The 17189-nt window shown below is 39.9% G+C and overlaps 1 protein-coding gene across 9 annotated transcripts in view; it reads left to right on the forward strand.

The window, feature by feature from the left end:
• The first annotated feature begins 7209 nt into the window (after window positions 1-7209).
• Window positions 7210-17189, forward strand: part of ubap2l (ubiquitin associated protein 2-like) — a 40842-nt gene continuing 30862 nt past the window's right edge. For 8 of the 9 annotated variants that reach the window (XM_053638769.1, XM_053638776.1, XM_053638771.1 and 5 more), the window contains exons 1-4: window positions 7321-7458; window positions 9021-9153; window positions 13907-13984; window positions 16211-16321. In XM_053638769.1, the coding sequence (XP_053494744.1) occupies window positions 9064-9153; window positions 13907-13984; window positions 16211-16321 (279 nt within the window). In that variant the 5' untranslated portion in view covers window positions 7321-7458; window positions 9021-9063. Of the gene's footprint in view, window positions 7285-7320; window positions 7459-9020; window positions 9154-13906; window positions 13985-16210; window positions 16322-17189 lie in introns of those variants that run through there. The other variant, XM_053638770.1, reaches the window with a different exon arrangement.

Raw genomic sequence — 17189 nt, forward strand, 5'->3', positions numbered from 1 at the left:
TATGTGAAATATCATTTGTATCACTCAAATCACCTCTCCCGATTCTGCTCCGGGGAAGTCCCTCCATTTCCTGTACAGCCTCCTGTGATCTAATACAAGGCTGCCTACGAAACACCAGGGTTGATCCTGAACAAAGTCTGCCACCTATTGGTAGTGCCACGGGTGGTCAGTCAACTACAGTGATGTCCCCCTCCAGGAGATCACTGCTTGCAAGGTAGCCCTCCGTGCCCCCAACCAACGTTGCCTGGAAAGCCACATACATCGCCATGGTCTTAAGAGGGGCACAAGCTCCTCCCCTTCCTCCTTTTTCCCGTTCTGTGCACATTCTTACGTGGGCAACCTGCTCGCACGTCACAAACAAATCTTCCCATTACAAACAGGATGGGAAAGACGAAGGCCAGGTGGTTAAGGTCTGCCAGCAGGTTGGCATTCACCACACCTACCCTTCCTGAAAGGGAGAAGTCTCTTTTGCCCAGCTCTCGGGCCTGGCTTGCAGCTTCCTGAAGGCAATGTCCCAGTTCTTTTGGGCACTGGATCCTCTCCAAAAGATAACCCCCAAAATGTTTAGACCATCCTGGCACAAAGCGAACCCCCTGGGACTTGCGGTTGACCCGTGCTCCAGTGGCATCCGAGAACACCTCCAAAACACATTCCACTGCGCAGATGTTCTCGTCCCAGCCAAGGAACAGCGTTGTGTCGTCAGCGTACACCGACACCTTGGCCCTTGTTTCTCCTGCACCAAATAAGCACCAGAGGCCTCGAAGTTCTCCACAAAGAGGCTTGTGTAGATACCCTTCCGTGAAGGGCACTGGAAGTAGAGGCGTTCTTTGCTCCTGCAGAGGCTATATGTCTTGGACACCCTGCACTCTGCTGCTGCGTGGTCCTCCTCTCTGCAGAGACGGCACCTCCATCCAGTGCAGGTCTACTTCATGTGGCCGAGTGCCCCACATCTCCGGCAGTACAGGGGCTGGCCGGGGTAGTGGAGGAAGCCCCGGTGAGGACCAATGGCGAAACTTCCCAGGGAATGGTGAAACCCCCAGGTGCCATCAGGTCCACCTTCAGCCTCACCAGGTACCTCTGCTTGCCATTCCAGATCCCAAAACGGCCATGGATCTTCTCCTCTGCCGACATGGACGAGCAGTATTAGTCAAGGAAGACCTTGATATCTTCCTCAGACACAAAGGAGGTACACAGTCACTGGAACCTCATCCATCACAAATAAGGGCATGAAGCGGAGGCTGCAGAATGCTTCCTGCCCAGCATGCTAAGAGCACTGGTCAAAGAACGAAGAGCAGTCCTTGAACAAGGTGAAGGTCAGGTCCAGAAATCGAGCTGATGAGAAATCCTGAAGGCAGAGGATCTCCGCTGCTGCATCAGCGCGTAGCTCCACCCGGACAGTATGCCGAAGCTGCACCACTCAAGTCGGCCAATTGTCGTCTTCTGAGGAAATGGCTAGAAGACCAAGAATTCTACTGCACTTGATCCTAGCCAAAACGCAGACAAGCAATTTCTCACTGATGTAAGCTCAGTTCCAAGACAGCTTAAATAGTGCGTGAATGGGGGAAATATTGATTTATTAAATATGTTGATTTATGAAAGCTTTTTTTTCTTTTGGCTTTTATGAAAGTTGTGTTATGAATTAATTGGACTTTGTTTAATTCGGTAGGGGGGTTTTGATTTGTGGATGCATTGTTTAATTTAATTGGGGGATTTTGATTTGTGTACGCATTTTGGTTAATAAGAAAAAGATATATAAAATGATGTAACCCCAGCCTCACAGACAGGGGAGAGGGGGGTCCTGTCCTGGTTGGGCCGAATATGGCACCGGACTACAACTACCATCAGCCACTGCACATCACATGATCATGACACTCACGTCACATGACTGTGGAGGTGCCACAGGTAGTAATGCCATAGCAGGCCAACATCTACCAGTGCAATTAATATTAATAACTTGGTAGAAAATAAAGAGAACTTTGAAGTTGTTATATTTACTCTATTTGTTTATTTAAATTTGGTGCAAGCCCCATGCCATTAATATTTGTGCTGTTGAACATGCAGTAGAGTGCATTCAGATATATTGTCTAAGCCTTCTTTAATGAAACAATCAACACATAACATTTCTAAAATCCTTACAGTGTTGTCCATCTACATGTGAAGGAAAAGGTTTGTCATTTTCTAAAGAAGCATGGCTTACCAATTTTCTTTGGTAATTTGGGAAACATGCTTTATTTCATCCTCAATGACACTTTTAAAATTATTCATAACATCAAGAAATCACAATTCCTCGACAATTACAATGACATGAATCTCAAAATCTCAAATTTCAGCACCATATTGTAGTACAGTATGAACACAGTAAAATTGACTATATATTAAGATGTTGGACAGAGTTACATCCTATAAATGTTTACAGCAATAACAACAAACAGGGTTTGTTTTAAATTCATAACCAAACTTTTCTAAAATTCAGTATGAACAGATTAAGTACAAACCACATTTTTGTTTTGCAGTATCAGCATAACACATGATTTAAAAAAAAAAAAAAAATAAACATGGTTGACCACTCCTGGAGAGGGTAACGATGGTCTTGAATTTCCTCCATTTGTACACAAGCTGTCTGTCTGTCTGATTGGTGGAGTTAAAACTCTTTAGGAGATGGTTTTGTAACCTTTTCCAGCCTGAGCATCAACAATTCTTTTTCTGAGGTCCACAGAAATCTCCTTTGTTCGTGCCAAGATACACTTCCACAGACATGTGTTGTGAAGATCAGACTTTGATAGAGCCCTGTTCTTTAAATAAAACAGGATGCTCACTCACACCTGATTGTCATCTCATTGATTGAAAACACCTGAATCTAATTTCACCTTCAAATTAACTGCTAATCCTAGAGGTTCACATACTTTTGCCACTCACAGATACGTAATATTGGATCATTTTCATCAATAAATAAATGACCAAATATAATAGTTTTGTCTCATTTGTTTAACTGGGTTCTCATTGTCTATTTTTAGGACTTGTGAAAATCTGATGATGTTTTAGGTCATGTTTATGCAGATATATAGAAAATTCTAAGCACCACTGTACATGAATCATAAATATGTGTAATATAGTAGTCTTGACAATTTTATGTGATTTTAAAAATCCTAGTCACAGGAGTTAATTCATGTTATTTCAATTGAGAAAAAGCTGAAAATAATTGGGGCGCACGGTGGCTTAGTGGTTAGCACGTTCGCCTCACAGGGTTGGGGGTTCGATTCCCACCGTGGCCCTGTGTGTGCGGAGTTTGCATGTTCTCCGTGTGCTGCGGGGGTTTCCTTCGGGTACTCCAGTTTCCTCCCCCAGTCCAAAGACATGCATGGTAGTCTGATTGGTATGTCCAAAGTGTGAATGTGTATTTGATTGTGCCCTGTCCAGGGTGTACCCCGCCTTGTGCCCGATGCTCCCTGGGATAGACTCCAGGTTTCCCCATGACCCTGAAGGAAGGATAAGCATGATAGAAGATGGATGGCTGGATGGATGAAAATAATTGCTGGTAATTGAAACTGTCAAAATTTATCTGACACCCTATTACATGTGAAATGTGGCATGTAGATGTGCATACTGCCCTCTACTGGGGAGCGATAGCAATAAACTATACCATTTAGTCAACAGTCCTACAGGCTTTAACCCAACATGTCCCCTAAAGTAGGATTTAACTTCAAACCAGTCCCAATAAAGCTGATATTATCTCACATGACTGGGAGTTAGAACAGAACTTTTCTGGTGTCTAGCTACGTCCAAAGCCACTTACACATTACAATGTATATTTTAAAAAATTATTTTGTCTAAGCATTCATTAAATTCTTTGAAGGTGGCTCAGAGACTAGGGCTCTGAACTGTTAATGGGAAGGTTGTGAGTTTGAATCCCAGTACCACCAAGCTGCTATACCACTATCAACTCATTTACTTACTTATTGAGTCACTTTACATAAAAAGTCTGCTGAATGAATAAATGTAAATATACTACATAAGTTACTTGTCCTAATTCTTTCATATTTGATTCTATGTAATAGTTTTGTCCATATACACACCAGCTTTAACATAATGTACTTTCATTAAGTTTTGTGATTTTGAGGAGGTGACATTTTTTTCTAGGGAGAACTTTCACTGTAGAGAGCAAGCAAGTCTTATAAACGTTTTTGTCTTATTTATAATCTTTTATTGTGCTTAACCATTCATAATAATCATACATCAACTCTGTTACTCATATTCAACAGAGTAGACAGTGTTATTAATTAGTTATTAGTTATCAGAGTTGATTTATAATAATAATAAGAAGAAGATGATGAAGAAGAAGAAGAGAATAAGAAGGTAGATCTAAAAAAGTAAAAGTAAATTAATTAAATTAAAATAAAATTTGCACATCCTTAATGATAAAGTGTGAATAAGTACACATCATCCACAACATAATGATTCATGAATGTGGGCACTTATATAAAAATATTTTAAAATGTATATTTAAAAAAAGGTAGGATCATATCTTTAATTAATTAATAATTAATCAATCTTATGGTAATAACTGCCACTTAATTGTTACATTTTCAAATTAGACATTGGATTCAAATAATTGTGTGAATGGCTTACTTATTCAATTATTCATTCATCTAGAGTAACTGATTTATCGTGGTCAGTGTTGCAGTGGATACTGAGGCAATCCCACACATACACACATGAACACACTCATTCACACCTACCAGCATAGTTTTAGGTTGACAGAGAAAACTGGAGAACCCAAAAGAAACTCAAGCAGACTCAGTGAGAACATGCAAACCTCCAGACAGTAACCCGAGCTGAGGATGGACCCAGGGACCCTGGAGCTGTGAGGCGGCAACACTACCCGCTTTATCACTGTGTTCTTTGGCTTATGTGATGTTTAATTATAACCCACAGAATATATATGGAACAATATTTTTTTGCCACAATTCAAATACATACTCTTTTGAATATTTAAGTTGAAAATTTTTAATTTAAGTAAATGCAGCTTGCTAAGTAAAGGGATCACTCCGTTAGGGATACCGATCTGACCGGTACTAAATGTAGTTGTAGTAGTTTGACCATGCTTAATGCGGTAGGATGTCAGTATTACAGACATCACCAAGTTAACCTTCTGTATAATGGCTTCCACCTCACTGCTGCTCCGTCACATTAGTTATGCCATGATTTAATGATTCATAACCTATGTTGGCTATCTATTTTATCACACAATGTAGTACATTAGTGTCCTTATGGTAAAGCGCTATACTGTAAAACCATTTTCAAACTGGATATGAACTGATTTATGTGTAAATTGTTCGTACGAACATTTCCACAATAAATTTGATATTCATGAAAATCCTGTAAATTCGGAAAAACGTTTGTATCCTACTCGTGCTACTCGTGTGGAAATTTACATGTAAGAAGACTAACTTCAACCTGATCAACTTCAGATAATATAGCTAATTTGCATGGATTTCTGCACTTTAATATCTGCAATAATAACACTTTAATATTTAATAGTATATGGTGGCGGTTAAACTGCTTATTTTTATTATGTTTACAGTGTTTAGCAGACGCCTTTTTTACAGAGCGACTTATACAAGTGTAAAAGCAGTCATTTTATATCATTGGTTTTAATTAAAGAACAAGAAAACTAAAGAAAGTGAGCCAACATTAATCCATAAATTAAGACAAATAAAACTAATCATCATTAGTTTTATTTGTGAGTTTTAACTAATCATCATATAGTTTTATATCATCATTTGGTGTACTTAAAGTACACCAAAAGAAATGGTGGTGTATAAGTGGAGGATGGGCGGGTCTGTCTGTCTGCACAGAGCTGTAGGCTGTAAACAAACACCTCAGCTGGAGAACGATTTAGCGCTCACTTATTATTATTAATGTTATTAATATTAAAATATTTTTATGGGCATAGAAGTGAGTCAAAATTACTTCCACTTCTGTTTTTCAGGCTTTACCCTGATTGTTCATTTCGTGTTCCCAGCTGTCTGTGCATCTGACCTATTATGGAGTTTTGCCTTTTTGCACTTTACAGGGGATCAACATTTACACACGAGTACAACGTTTATTAAACTTTTATGAATCCAGCACAAAATTTTAGCTCGGTTTGGCTCATGCAAACATTTACACACAACTTTACTACAAGACTGATAAATGAACCCAATATTTTATTTCAATTTTTACTAAGCAGAACTCATGTGACTCATACTATCTAATATTACTTCGACCAAACATCTTTTTTTATTATTATTATTTCTCAACATCTCATACCAAAAAAAAATAAATCCTTGTTGGTGTGTTCTTTCACTTAAATTCATGTTAGTTACTTAACAAATAGTGAACAATATAGGCCAGGGGTATGTCATTAAATTTTGAAAGGTCCAGTTTCATAAAATCTTTCTTTATAAAATAAATCACTTTCATGACTGAATGGTGATGACAGTTACCGGGTTCGATCCTGGCGTCAGGTAACTGTCTGTGTGGAGCTTTGCATGGTTTCCCTGTGTCTGTGTGGGTTTTATCTACGTTCTCCGGTTTTCTCCCACCTCACAAAAACATGCCAGTAGGCAGATTGGCGAAGATAAACTAGGTGTGTACAAGTGTGTGAATGTGTGCGCATGTACTGCTGTCCCACTCAGGGTGTATTCCCACCTCACATACGATATTCCTGGGATAGACTCCAGATCCACTGTGACCCTGATAGACCATAAAGCACTTACTGAGAGTGAGTCAGTCAGATGTTTTACTTTTTAACATAGATTTATAAACAAAAACAAAAAAGCATTTCAATATAGACTTAATGAATTCTTTAAACTTAACTTAGTTGATTTAACAAAGAACTAAGTGCAAAAAGGATAAGTTAAAGACACTCAAAATGTGTATAATTTAGCTGTACTCAGAGCAATCAGTTTTTAAACTTAAATGGTTCAAGGCAACCAGTTAACTGATTTGAGTAAATGTAACTCGTGTTGCTCAGCCGTTCATATGAACTGTAGAGATGATGATGATGATGATGATGATGATGATAGCTCCAGCCTCTGGTGTGTTAGCATTGACGCACCTCGCTAGTTCTGTACCGCTTTCCTGAATGTAATGGTGTATGATGTAGAGTTATTTATCCTGTAGAAAGGCACACGTTTCAGTCACGTGTTCGAGGGTCTCTTGTGTTGAAGACGCAGCGGCTGGGCCGAGTCACGTGACCACTGTGCGAGCCGTGGCGCTGTGTCAGTGTGGGAACAGAAACAGGTAAAAAATCCGCTTCATTGTCTGCGCGAGTCGGTTCGGCTTCGTACTCGGTGTCGGATTGAGCAAAATTCTGGAGTTTATTTTTGGCTTGATTAGGAGGTCAACTCAGGAGTGGCCTAATTCTTTGGTCAGCGTTTTCGTAAAAATCTTCCGAGCCATCTAGTCGGGTTTCTGGTCAGTACAGCGCTTGTTGTTTATTTTCGTGATTTGCGGCCTTCGGGCCTAAACTGAGCCTCGGCGTTGAGTTTGCAGGCGACGCGGAAAACGCGCTTCAGTCACGGGGACGGCGCTGTGTCGGTTCCACTCAAGCAGTTCGAGGCTAACGCGAGTCCAGCAGATTTCGATCAAATACGCGTTTCGATAACATTGTCCGCGTTTTGCTGGGAGAATTTAACCGAGATGAGGATTATTCCCCTGGTAAAGGGGGTGCTTGTCTCTGATAGCAGTAGTGTTTCTAGCTGTGCCGGTCGGCCATGAGGTTGAAGCCCCCTGCTGCTTTAGGTAGCTTAGCTTAGTTTAGCTTAGCTTAGCTATCCTACATGTTCGCTCTGGGAGGATTTAAATATTGCATAATACGTTGAAATCTCTTTAGACAAAGGAACGGATTTCTGTTAAGTGCAAAACAGGACTCTTGTGGTAATAATCATAATAATATGCCAATTGAGTTACCTTAACTTGGGTTAGCAACATAACTAGCCAACTTTATAGGAGTTAATGATACAGGAAGTTAAGTGAATATTAGTTGATTTAATAGTCCCGGTGTGTCGGAGTTTGTCCTGGAGAGCAGAAATCAAATATTGATTAATAATTGTGTGGCTTTGTAAATAATGTAAACGAGCGCGTTAGCTACTCCGGGCTTGTTTACCTGTTTATGGGCCTCAGTGTTTGCACTGAAATCGGGTTTAAACTCCCGGGGAAAGTGCAGCACAGCAGCAGGTGAGTGAGCTGAGCTGGTTAAGCTGCTTGGCTGTAGGTGTGTAATGGTTATAGGAAGGCTGACTAGCTGCTGAGGCAGGTTTGAGAAGTTCTAGGCAGTCAGGTGTCTGTCTCCTGAAGAAGTGAAGGAAAGCTATTTTGTAAACTCGCCATATTATTTCCGTTATGTGTGTGTAATAATAATAATAATCTTATTTAATCATGAAGGAGAGTTACCTCCGCTTCTGTATAAAACTACGGGCTGGAAAAGGTCGCGGCTTGTTTTCATTTCTGTTCGGCACTCTGTGTGTTTGCGTTTGGTAATTAAAGACTCGTTAATTAAATTAATCCCGGCGTCCATCTTCCGGCCTGTTCGCGCGGTTTAACCCGGGCACGACATGAGGGCTAAATCGGAGGTCGAGTCCAAAACGCCTCACTTTATGGACATCTAGTGCACTACCTAGGGTGTAGAAGCCATTTAAACCGTACTCTATATAATAGGGAGCCTACACTGGGATTAGGTGGCCGGTTTGGTTGCAGCCGCCTGCTCAGAATGGAGTTAGAAGCAGTCCTGCATTTTGTTTGTGTTGTATGAAGCGGTTGTGGTACCCGGAAGTGCGTTTTGTTCAGATTTAATGCGTTCCTCTGCACATAATTCGTGGTTTAATTATTATTTTTGTTCGGAAAGATAATCTTTGTGGTTCTTGATTGATTTACACCATTTACGAGGTTGTGAAAGTGATCTAGTCTGCATGAAATGTCATTTAGAGTGTTTTGTCCAACACTAATTGAAAGCCTCTTCCTGTTTGTTTCCTTTCCAGGTGTTTATTTCTTTGTAAATACTCTTATTTGTATATACTGTAAATGATGACATCGGTAGGAGGAAACCGGAACCGGGCTAACTGGGAGCAGACACAGACACAGAGCCAGTCACAGCACAAGCAGAGGCCTCAGGTGAGTGTGTGTATATAACTTTCTCTCTCACACACACACACAGGTTTGTTGCTGTCCCTCATCTCATTGCCAAAACCTCATGGCTCTTTCCCTGTTTAGTGCAATATTTCGAGTCTTGCACTCTTGAAATCCTAAAAGGCAATCAAATGGTGTTCTGAGTAAGTACAGAATACCCATAATGCACTTGCAACATCTGGAGAAAACTTAGGCTTTTTATACTGAAGGTGGACCTTGTTGCACCTCCTCTCGAGGCTAATGCCTAATCGTTTCAAAAAGAAATGGCATCATATCATTGCAGGATGATTGAGTGCTGTTGCGTAAATCCCTAATTCTGTTCCCTGTGAGGGTTTATATAGACCAGTCCACTAATATGTTCACTAGTCCTGCTGTCAGCTAAAATGGAGGTTCCTAAGTTAGTGGTCAAACACAAGTCTTTTTAAATGACAGTGTTACTACTACAGTGTTAGTACAGTGTACAGTGTTGGTGTACTACTACAGTGGGCTTCTGAAACAACTTATGATGTGTAAGTGGCTAAAAACAAAAGCACTGGCTTACCAGTCTAGTGGGAAGTGTTGTCGTTTTAGGGAAACAATTCACGTCACGGCCTGATGTGAAGCAAAGGATTCATGTAAATGTTTAAATCTAAAATTCTCTCTAGCCAAAGCATACCTTTGCACATCTTGATTCCAGGTCGAACTGTAAAATGTTTAACGATTTCATGCACAACAACGTTAAACGCACAGTTTCTCTTTAAAACTCTCTGACATCATCGCAATTGTTGTCATGAGCTGCGTCTTAAATCCAAAACTCTGACCGTACACTGGGAAGAATTTACTAATCTAGAAAATCCAGAAGGCTGGTACACAAAACAGGGCTTTCAGACGATTTTGAAGGCAACATAAGAAACTCAAACACTAACTGTAATAGGATTTTCAGTATGCAAAATCTGCCTTCATGGTTGGAGCGATATTTGTGATATTCATTTGTGAACTACATGCCGGAAACAAGAGTAGATGAGGTGAGGTACAGGGCGTGCTCTGTTGTCAGACATGAGCTTCTTTGCTGCGCACTCTCAGTTTAGGAATCGGTTTCCAAGGATTTCAGCTCCTCCTGGATGTCCCCACGAATGCATTTTTAAGAATTGATATTTCCCTAAATAGGGTAATATACTACAGAGATTTATTGTATGTATTTATTTGTTAATCACTGATGCCTCCTTTGCTGTTGTTTTATCTGCGTTTAACTTTTGCTAATTACACAGCCTAAACCTGGTGAGGTCCCACTGACTATGGCAAAGATTATTTATTTATTTATTTATTGGTCAGCTAGTAAAAACGAATTGTCGTGCACCATGTTATCTGCTATGTTTTGATCCTCAATCCTTTAATTCCTGTATTCCTCTGGTAACTGAATCGCTTGACCCTGCTGCTGATTATGTAGTCTCTTTTAAAGGATTAGTTCCAATCCTGACAGGTAATCTGTAATAAAATATAATACGATAACCACACTATATTCGCATGGCTAACATTCACACTTTTAAAAAGGAAAAAAAAAGGGTTCAGAGAAGCCAGCAGCATTTTAGATCAGAGAATCATGATGTTCAAGCCACTCCCATGATTCTGTCCACCGTATATGACTTCCCTGATGGTGTGTGTTCCTCCTCGGTGCCCTCTTCCTCCTGAACTCTGCTGTGGTTCGATTGCACTGAGGAAATGTTTCAATCCTGACCCGATTCAAACATGCTGTGTGTTTTGGAGATTTGAATAGAAAGTGGAAATAAGCACTGAATATACACTGCTATAGTCATTTCAAGAATTATTTAGTATTTAGTTCTTGGGTGAGAACACATGAGAGTTTCAGGTATGTCTTCATTTTGTTTTGTTGTTTTCTCCCTCCCCCCCCAGCTCTACACATCCCTCAAGTGATGCATTTTTTTTTTAATTATTTTTTTTTCCCAGTTACATGCAGTACCTGGGAAACCAAACAGCAAACGAATCAAGTTTCTCTCTTATTCAGACTAAAGTGAGTGAAGGAGCCCTGAGACACTGCACACTGCTCTGTACTGCACTGAAGTAATAAAGATTAGTTGAAGTTGGAGGTGTACTGTGAACAACCAAACGAAAGGCAGGTTGCTGTGATGTCAGAGTTGGAACCTCAGTTGCCGGAATTTGTTTTGTAAAATGGCGTGTTGCTGAATTGGAAAAGTGTTCATGAACAAGTCGGGTTTTTACCCCTGCTATCGAATCGGATTCCTTTCCAAGCCGACGGGAGACTGTTGTGGTTACAGGCAGTTAGGAGGGATAACTGGTCTGATTAGCTCTGCCTTTGCAGTTTTGCAGTGCTAACTATCCCTGCTAACTAAGAATTTAACAGGTTTAGCTTGCTAGTTAGCCAAATTGCGTAACTTATGCTGCTTTAACAAACCTACGTAGTTTGCCTGAAATCTGCTGAAGGAAACTAGGTATATATGCCATAACGACTATAAGCTCGGTCACTCCGGAGTTGCCTATAAAGGATGGGAAGCACGGATCAAACAGAGTACAGCTTAAAGCCATTGTCTACCTGCAGTGTGTCCCTGTGCAGTTAAACATATCCAGAGACCTATGACTCAAATAATATATATACTCGCGATGTAGGAAAACACCACAGCTCAAAGCCTGGTGACTTTCTCAGTCGCACACGTATTACATATTATGAGTTCACTGATAATTTCAAAATAGAATGAACAAATAAATAAATATCGATAAGCCTAGTTGTTCACAGGGTTTTTATTTTTTTATTACTGCAGAAAATACAACAACTAAATATGGCCGTTTTACCACCTCGGGTGTGCATTATTTTTCTAATAATTCAACGGCCCATCAATTATTTCTTAATTATTTCTGGAAAATTTTGTTAAATGTGTGTGCTGTGGTGAACAGTAAGCTTAATGTTTCCGTTATTTCAGTTCACTTGAAGTGATCTGGAACTGTAAGGTGGTCAAGACCTGACTGGAACTACTTTACATTTACATTTACTGAAAAATAATTGCACACCTCGGAACGTCTGTTGGCCAATCTGAATCGAGAATTCAAGGGAGCTGTGGTATAATCTGTAGTAACTTACATCTAGTTCAGTAGTTATTACATTATTAGCAGCCACTTTTGTTTATTAAATTGTTCCATTGCAAAACTTGTAGTGTCAGATCAATATGGTTGGGGTGTGTGTGTGTGTGTGTGTGTGTGTGTAAAAGTTTAAAAAAGTTTTACATGTCTGAGGAAGAGTGGAACCTCAAGGTTCAAAATGTGTGTTCGGAGATGTTTTTCTGCTCACCATGGTTGTAAAGTGTGGTTATTTGAGTTACTGTAGACTTTTTGTCAGCTCAGACCAGTCTGGTCATTCTCCCCTCATCTCGCTCATCAGCATGGTGTTTCAGCCCACATGTGATTGGCTGATTAGATTATTGCATGAATGAAGTGGTATACAGGTGTTCTTGATAAACCGTAGTAATTAGCGTAGGAACCAGTCACTATGTTTACATGGACAGCAGTAATCTAATAATTGAGGTTATTCTGAATAAGACAATATTGTGATTTAAGGTGTTTACAGGAGTTGCTTTTAGAATATTCCTTTCATGTTCCTGTTTTAAATGTTATAGAACAATTAGTGGCACACGTCATTACGTCACCACGCGGTCTGACGTCCCTCCGGAATTTCATGTATCAACATACAGTTGGTCTTCATTATGGTACCGTATACAGTTTTGGGTGTTTCGTTTTTAATTTTAGGAAAGCTTCAAGTGCGGTTAATTATTTATCATGCTATACATGCAAATAGATGACTGATTGAAACCGTGGGCTGCGTCCCAAACTGCGTACTTACCTACTACATAGTAGCCGAGATGCATGTATTTCACCTACTATATAGCAGGTAAGTACGCGGTTTTGGACGCAGCCGTGCTCTCTTGTTTGCCGTAAAATGGTTGAGTACTGCCGTGTGTGTACGTGTCCTGTCGCAAAATGCGGTGAAAACTCCCACATGACGTTAATAGTGTGATTAAAGATGTGTACATGTCTATAATGCACTTCCATAATGTGACTAAAATATGAATACTCCACATGTCTTAATTCGATTTGTGTTTACTTCGAGTATGACTTTAGTTGGATTAAGGTCATCAATAATCGCTGTTTACATGGTAGTTTCTTAATCAGAGTATCGTCTTAATTGGGTTAATATCGTAATATTATTGTCCATGTAAATGTACTGTCTGACTAGTCAGTAGGTTACCTGCTTATCTTTGGTCAGTGAATGTTTAGTATAAGGTTGTGGATAGGTTTATGTAGAAAAGAAAATCCATAGAACAGTTTCCGTATAAAATATTACATGAATGAGTAAAGTGCTTTAAGAAAGGTCGGAAATGTTGTTGTTTATAAATGCATGCTAATTTGTCCTGATGTTTGTAGTGCATGTCTCAGCGTGTTAGTTATCCTGGACCGTGCTTGTTGGATGGTTGAATGATGCAGGTTGTGTCCTTGCAGTGTGTGTTGGAGTGATGGTGTTGTGCCCACACACAGTCTTTCCAACGCTGACGTTTTGTTTAACAATTACACAGAAAATGGCCAGAATTTAATCCATGCTGTGTTTCTTGTACACAGAGATGTGTCCTACAGAGCGCAATCCTCCTGCTGTTCGTCTGTCCTGAAGTACAAATTAGTTTTCCAAATATCTTTAGCACGGTTTTCGTAATTCTCTTCCTCTCTTTTCTTCCCCCAGGCCACTGCTGAGCAGATCCGACTCGCGCAGATGATCTCGGACCACAACGATGCTGACTTTGAGGAAAAAGTCAAGCAGGTCAGGAGCGTTTTTAAATATCACAAAATCATGCTCAAATCCTGAAGCTAATGCGAACGTCTGCCTCTCTGAAGGAGCTGGTCTGGTGAGGAATAGGTGAAATCCTACTTCAGTGGCACTCGGATGCTTTTCCTTTTTTTTGAGTTAGATTAATCAGACCTCCCTGGACATTTCTTATCAAACATTACGGAATTATGTATTGAATTCCAGCGTTTTCCAGATTGTGCTGTAGACATTTTTTTTTTCCATCTGTCTCATTTTACCCATCTCATCACGGACTAAACCTGTTAAAATTGTGTGTAACTGGTCGAGTTGATTAGTTGTCTCTTGTAAAAATGTTTGCTCTGGTCTTTGATCATTTTAACACAATCCCAGAGTCAGCAAACATTAAGCATCTAGTGATGGTTTTAACTTAAATATGATTAGGCCATTAGAGAGAGATAATATCAATATCGTGATAAGTTATGGCACAATATACATTTCTGAGATATCGTGTGTGTTGTGGTATTTTTTCTTTTTTTAATTTAATTTTTGTGCTTTTTTTTTTAATATAACAATTAACAACTCTAGAAGCAGGTCTGAATCTTTTAAAATTGTAAAATGTTCAACTTTTTGCATTTTTGTGTTGCTTTTCAGTGTTTGTACGGAGTCCCTACGCCAGTGGTGACCAACCCTCTTCCTTCAGATCTGCCTTCCTGCAGGTTTCATCTCCAACCAAAATCTTAACACACCTGTTTTAATTGATCAAGAACTGCTTAAGGCAACGATTATAGATGGTCAGGTGGCCACGATTATGGTTGGAGTTAAAGTCTTCATGAAGGTAGATCTTCAGGGTTGGGAAAATATGAGATGAAAGGAAAATTTTATATTTCAATGCTTTTGCAATCGCTCACACAACTTTTGCTCTGCACACAAATATTTTGCGTCCTCTCGTAAAACCAGTTTATACTTTATTGGATTTGCTGTGAAGTGCTTCAGTTAAAAACACTTGAAAGCTTTTTAAAGGAGACAAATATCGGATGGATATCGGAATCAGCAGATGCTCAGGGTTTCAGTATTGGAAACACCTGTTCACACATCACCACAGCTTTACTGGCAGCTTATTTGGAAACCTTCAGTAGAACTTTGATGTGTGCTGAGCCACTAAAACCACATTCTGCTGCTTTCCTGAAATCCGTGTTATAAATGTTGAATGCAGTATACTGCTCAGTCGTGACCTAATGAGCTTTACGGTACATACCCAGCACTCCGGAAACCCCTTCTTAGGCTCCCTGTGTAGTCATGAAGGGAACCATTTGTGCGAGATCAACTACAGAGCTGCTACCGGATGCTCTCGTTCTGTGTGTGTCTGAGTCTGAGAGCAACATAAAGCTCTGCCATTCAAATCAACAGCTTAGTAAGATCATCAGTAGCCGTTTTTTTTTTCCCCTTCAAATTTCTTACTTGTACGAATAACCTGGAAGATATATAGAACATTAAATAGTGGTTAAAGACAGCGGTTCTCTTTAACCTTACAATAAATAAATTCCCCTCAGTATAGTAATAGTGTTAGAGCTTTCAATTGCTGAGGTCTGGGTTTGCTTCGGTGCTTGGCCCCCTTAATGTAATAACTTTTTGATGAAGTGGGTTGTGACTGGTTTTTTTTAAATTATTTATTTCAAAGAAATTAATATATTTTTTTCTTTTTCTCCCCTCACCACACTAACAAAATAAAACAAACAAATAAATAAATCATGGACCCCTTGGCTGTCCCTCGCAGACCTCTGCAAATCCCCGGACCCCACTTTTAGCACCACTTGTCTGAGCCGTGGCCTCGGTAGAGGCATATTAAGCGGTGTGTAAAGCTGACTTCTGGCCCGGAACGCTTGCATATTGTAGATGCAGGCCACCGTAGATCCTGGGGGTGTGGCTCATTCAAATGTGAAACCCACGTAAACGACTGTAAAAATGTCCTAATCTTACCATTATTTCTGTTGGCGAGCAGTACAGACATACCCTGTGTCTAGTGACCAGAATACACAGATTTGTCATATTTTAAGCTCTTTGGTTTTTTTTTTTTTGGTTTTTTTTTTGAGTTGGAGGATTTCTGAGGACAGTTAAAGCCTAGTACAACCTCATTAATGCCCTTTCTGAATATAAAATTTTGTATAGTTTTGTTTGTGCGCTTGCAATTTTCCCCAATTTAACGCCACGTTCTTGAACCGTGCTCTCTTCTGTCGTGTCCAGCTAGTTGACATCACTGGAAAGGACCAAGACGAGTCTATGATAGCGCTTCACGACTGCAACGGAGATGTGAACAGAGCCATCAATGTGCTGCTGGAGGGCAGCCCCGACACCGTGAGTGCTCACCACCACCTCGTGCTTTCACACATCTGCAGCTTTTCTTACTCCAAATCAAATAATTGTTTTTAAAGCACTCGACAAATCGGGGAATTGAGTTGTTTTAAACACGCGTGTCCTGTATTGGTAACTCTGTCTGAAGAGTTTGTGTTATTGTCTCTGTCTCTGACATAGTTTTGGTTAAGCACACATGCACACCCACAGTAAGTAGACAGACTGTTAAGTGATGTCAGGTTTCCCATGATTCAGGGCACGGCTACCATTTTGTGTGTCCAACAATACAGGGTGGCTGAAAATTCATGAGCCATTGCGAGTAAAAATGTGTACTTAATTTTGTATTTATTGTTTACAGCATACATTCTACATGTTCACCCTTATGCTCTACACATTTTCTCACTTTTCCTGCTGCATCATTTTTTTGCGGCTTTGGTGTTTTTTGATTTCTGACCTTTCAGACACTGTGTAGGATTAACAATGTGTAAACAATCGAACATTATTTTTGAAAACACTGTTAAACTAGTCATCATGGTATGTACATGTGTGGTCATTGGGAGCTGAAATGAGTCAGATCAAGTACCAGCTCTGCGTGAGTGAAATATCGGTGTAGACGGCAATGAATGATGTGGATTTATACGTATTATTTACAGAAAGGTTTCCCAAGTGTTTACATTATATTCAGAATATAATCTGTCATATTTTACGTTTTTGTTTCTTAATTTGTTTATCATCTGTTTATACTTCTCCCCTACCGACTGGCTATCTCAGTTTACCCCAAAGTTAGAAAGAAAGGCGAATCACTTATAAAATATTTAACTATTACCCATGACTTTGCCTTGTAATCTGTTTATTGATTGACCCACAAAAT

This window comes from Ictalurus furcatus, chromosome 12 (genome assembly GCF_023375685.1).
Source record: "Ictalurus furcatus strain D&B chromosome 12, Billie_1.0, whole genome shotgun sequence".
Classification (NCBI taxonomy): Eukaryota; Metazoa; Chordata; class Actinopteri; order Siluriformes; family Ictaluridae; genus Ictalurus; species Ictalurus furcatus.